At 35.5% G+C, this 4,293-nt stretch overlaps 1 protein-coding gene across 1 annotated transcript; it reads left to right on the top strand.

Annotated features, from left to right (window-relative positions):
* The first annotated feature begins 1,766 nt into the window (after positions 1-1,766).
* On the top strand, positions 1,767-3,487 carry LOC149145822 (uncharacterized). The gene is made up of 4 exons (XM_089452569.1): positions 1,767-2,026; positions 2,168-2,759; positions 2,915-3,114; positions 3,196-3,487. The coding sequence occupies exons 1-4, from the start codon at positions 1,767-1,769 to the stop codon at positions 3,485-3,487; spliced, it is 1,344 nt and encodes a 447-aa protein (XP_089308695.1).
* The last annotated feature ends 806 nt before the right edge of the window (positions 3,488-4,293 follow it).

Below are 4,293 nucleotides of genomic sequence, written 5' to 3'. Positions count from 1 at the left end.
CTAGTCTGAAAAACTGGATGTAACCTACAACAATATTGGAGGCTGCAACATGGAAAAATAAGAGATTCGAGAAGCCATGGAGCTTCCACTCACCCACCACAAGCTTTACAAGCAGATTGAGATAGACTTTCACCAGGTAGTGATCTTCTTCATAAAGAAGCAGGCTCTATCCTTCAATTGTAGCTCGTGGCCGAGAGGTTCACTCCAACACCATATGAGATTAAACAACACAACAATTGTATTAAGCAGCTCACCAATTGCATTGCTTTAACCAGCTCAACAATAACATTGCATTGGCTTCGATATATAGTGAGGTGACACCTATAACACACTACTATTCCCATATTTCAAGTAAATAACAAATACAGCCTAATATCTTGGGCATAAGAAGAATCCGTTGGTGTTATTATTGAGACCCTTATTTTATTAAGCTAGTACAGAAAAAATTCAATGAGCTATTTCCAATCACTCCTCTGGAACTAGCATCCTAATACAACCATTGAGATCTTATTTATGCATGCAGAATTGCATCCTGAACAAATCTCGATATAATTTGCATCCAGACACTCTGAGCATATTAATTTGCTTCACACAGCAAGCTTCAGCAGTCAACCCTGCACATCAATTGCTGCAATATATAGCACCAACTATCAAAAAAATCTGATCTCAACTCTAAATAAGCAACCCAAAGCTGATCATGGAAGCACATTCTCAAGTTCATCTTCTCTTACCCAAAACAAGCCTTTAAAGTTTACAATCAGGATATTAAGCATATGTTACATACAGAACATTTTATCACCAAATCCCAATCTACAAATTCCATAGGAAAATATAGAAAGGATAAGCATCACTTCCCTTCGACATTGGGTCAATAAATTCTATTTATTGATGATACAAATCTGAAAAGAGATGCCAGGTTTGCAATAGACTGAAGTTTTTTCCCGCTTCCTCGCACAGACAGAAAACACCATGAATTTTTTTTTAATTTGAAACTAATCATTTCAATCAGTCTCCTCCAATGGCTCTATTCACGCTGGTATACAGCATCCAAAACAACCCAAAATTTTATATCCAACCCTTAAAATCCACATTCATAAAATTTAACTAATCTATTTATTTGACACTAATCATTTAAATTGGTCTCCTCCAATAGCTCTATTCACATGACACACTGGTATACAAATATCAAACAACATTTCCATCCAGAAATTAACTCAAAATAGGATGAAATTGATTTTGTATCCTGGACTGCAAGTACACAGAAAGTGGATCTCATTTTGTCTGATTATTTCATAGACATAAAATAGCAACAATAATCTTTTCATATTGCATTCTTTTGAAAGAATGCCAATTAGACAAAGGATAACAATTTGACCTGGAAGAATAACTACTCTAGATATGAAAATTTGCATAACAAGACTGCCAGCACTAGTACTTGCAGAGCAGCATTAGTCCATTAGTTCCTCACAGTAGTAACATATTATTTAAGCATGGCATGGGTAGGAAATATTGTTTTGTGCATTAGTCCATTAGTTCCTCACAGTTCCTGAAAGTCTATAATATTGTTTTGTGCATGGGTAGGAAATATTGAAGGGGAGATAGGGAATTATGCTCTAAATGTGTTTATATTTGGTGGGGTCTTGAGTGTAAATTGTACACACTACAAAAAATTGCGTTTCAAGTGGTGTTCAATATTTATAGTATGAACTGTTGCTCATATGTTTAGTCAATAATCATGTTCTCTCATTTGTATAGGGATTTGAAGAATGAAGAAGTGGGACTTGATTAATGAGTTGGAGGTTGAGGACCCAGAAGGAGTGATAGAGTTTTCAGCAGAAGATTTGACATGGATAGAAGTAGCAGGAGACCAAGTCGCAATTATTCCATATTGTCGACTTGAGGATTTTATAAGTGGAGAGCAAATGAGGGAAATTGCACCTACTCAATTTGTTGCTAAAACTCGACGAATTAAAGAGGTGAAGGATATCAAGAGGACAAATTCTTCAACATATCTAGAATATGTTGTGTGAGTCTCTCTCTTTCTCTCTCTCTATCTATATATATATATATATATATATATATATATATATATAATTTTGATTTTAAGTTCACTATGTCAAACATGCATAAATATTTTATTTAATTTTTGGTAAATTCTTGATCACAGATATTGGTGTGCCTATGGTCCAAATCATGTACAATCCAGCAATGTAGTTGAACCTGGATCCACAACTATAAAACGTCTTCCACGTCACAGCATCAAAGTTGGTTGTCAGTGTCACTTTATTATGCGACGACTTGCTCTTAGACCAAATGATGCCATTCTAATATATACAGCATGCAGACATATTGATGACAAAAATGTGGTTTGTCATGGAAATGAGGCAAATGACATGCCCAAGAAATTCAATTTTGCACCACATTTAACAGAGCATATACGAACTATTGTTGAAGATTTGGTTCGTGATGGTTTTAATGCTACGATGATCTGGGAAAAATTTATCTATGATTTAAGGTATGGATCTGGTGAGTTGTTCACAGGGGCACCTCAAGATTCTTTCATGACAAGAAAGGATGTGTCAAACATGTACAATAATATCAAGAGGCTAGAGTATGTGAAGCATGAAAGCGATCCAATGAGTGTGGATTGTTGGGTTAGTGAGTGCCCAGAGAGCTTTTTCTTCTACCAACAACAAGATGTTGTTAAAAACATCCCTTTCATTATAGGCATACAAACTAAGTGGATGCTTTCAATGATGGTGAGATACTCACACAACAACATGTTATCAATGGACTCCACTTTTAGCACTAACAAATATGGGGTAAACATATTTACCAAAACTTCATTTATTCTACTTTATTTCAATGTCATCCTCTTATATGCTTATAATCTTGTTTTCTTATTGTAATGCAGTATCAACTGTACACCATAATGGCTTTTGATGATCATCACAATGGGATTCCAGTGGCATGGGTAATATCATCACGGAATGGTACTCCTGATATTTGTAAATGGATGTCGCAATTATTTGCAAATGGGAAAAAGGAAAACCCAGATTGGCATGTCCGAGCTGTCATCACAGATGATGCAGCAGCGGAAATCGAAGCATTAAGGTGAACCAGTTTTTTCTTTTTAGAAGAGATAAAAAGCAATAATGTTCAAGGATATTCTCTTATAATGTTATAATGTTTCAGGACTTGCACAAACTGTACACTATTGTTGTGTGTATGGCATGTCCGTAGAGCGTGGCTGAAAAATGTTGGAACGGAAGTCAGGGGAAAGAAAAATAAAGTCTGTATCTTCCGTGCTCTGGGATTAATCATGCATTCGTGTGAAGATGATGCATCTGTGCAACATGAAATTCAAAGTTTCTGTGATGAATTCAAAGAAGAAACAGTGTTTTTGGATTATTTTGCAACCAACTGGTTAAACAACAACAAGTTATGTAAGTATCCTAAGGTTGCATTTTATCAGTTTATTTTGTAATTGACCATTTTCTATTGTTTTTTCGCATCTAATATATGTTTTTTTTCCAGATATGTGGGCAAAATTATATAGGGACTTCCCACATTCCAACCAGGACACTAATAATGCTATCGAATCTTATCACCGGTATCTAAAGCAAAGGTACCTCTGTGAGAAGAATAATGTGTCCCATAGAAGGGTGGATTGGCTGTTGCACCTATTATTAAACAAGGTTGAGTTGTATTACATTCACATGCAATGTCTAAAAAATGCTGGTTTTGTCCGAGCTTCAAAAATTGAGCAACAAATAAATTTAAGTAAGTGCAAAGCAAAGAATATCCCAGATGAAGATTGTATGGCTGATGGAAACAAGGAAAGTGAGTACTTGGTTCGTAGCCAAACTACGACAACTCGTGATACATGGTATCATGTCATCTATAAAGGGTTGAACCTAAACTTTTGTAATTGCAAATGGGCCCTAAATGGTAATCTTTGTAAGCATATTCTAAAAGTTGAGATGGTAGTGAATAACAATGTTTCAAGGGGCAATGAATTGCCTAATGTCTGTAGGTCTATTACAGAAAGACCTGGATATTTACTTGATTTAAATGAATCATTTGTAATGAGCCCAGAAATTGAAATGAACCTTCCAGCTTCTCCTTCCACTGATTCAACCATTGTAAGGCAAGATAGCGCCCTAACAATCGATGAGGAAATTAAACTTGTGATGTCATCAACTCATAAGAGATTGAGGGGTTTATTACAAATAACACCCACAAATTTGGAGCAGGCATATGCACTAAATCAATTGGTAAAAAATGTAAGCC

The sequence above is a fragment of the Pinus tabuliformis genome, chromosome X (assembly GCF_031772625.1).
Source record: "Pinus tabuliformis cultivar Carrire ecotype Pingquan chromosome X, CPIR1, whole genome shotgun sequence".
Lineage (NCBI taxonomy): Eukaryota > Viridiplantae > Streptophyta > Pinopsida > Pinales > Pinaceae > Pinus > Pinus tabuliformis.
This window is presented reverse-complemented; position numbering and strand designations above follow the sequence as displayed.

Excerpts from the sequence above, each read along its gene's own strand:
- LOC149145822 (XM_089452569.1), top strand. The coding sequence starts at position 1,767 with ATGAAGAAGTGGGACTTGATTAATGAGTTGGAGGTTGAGGACCCAGAA. Across the intron at positions 2,027-2,167 it reads ACATATCTAGAATATGTTGT|ATATTGGTGTGCCTATGGTC; the intron begins GTGAGTCTCTCT and ends TCTTGATCACAG. Across the intron at positions 3,115-3,195 it reads GCGGAAATCGAAGCATTAAG|GACTTGCACAAACTGTACAC; the intron begins GTGAACCAGTTT and ends ATAATGTTTCAG.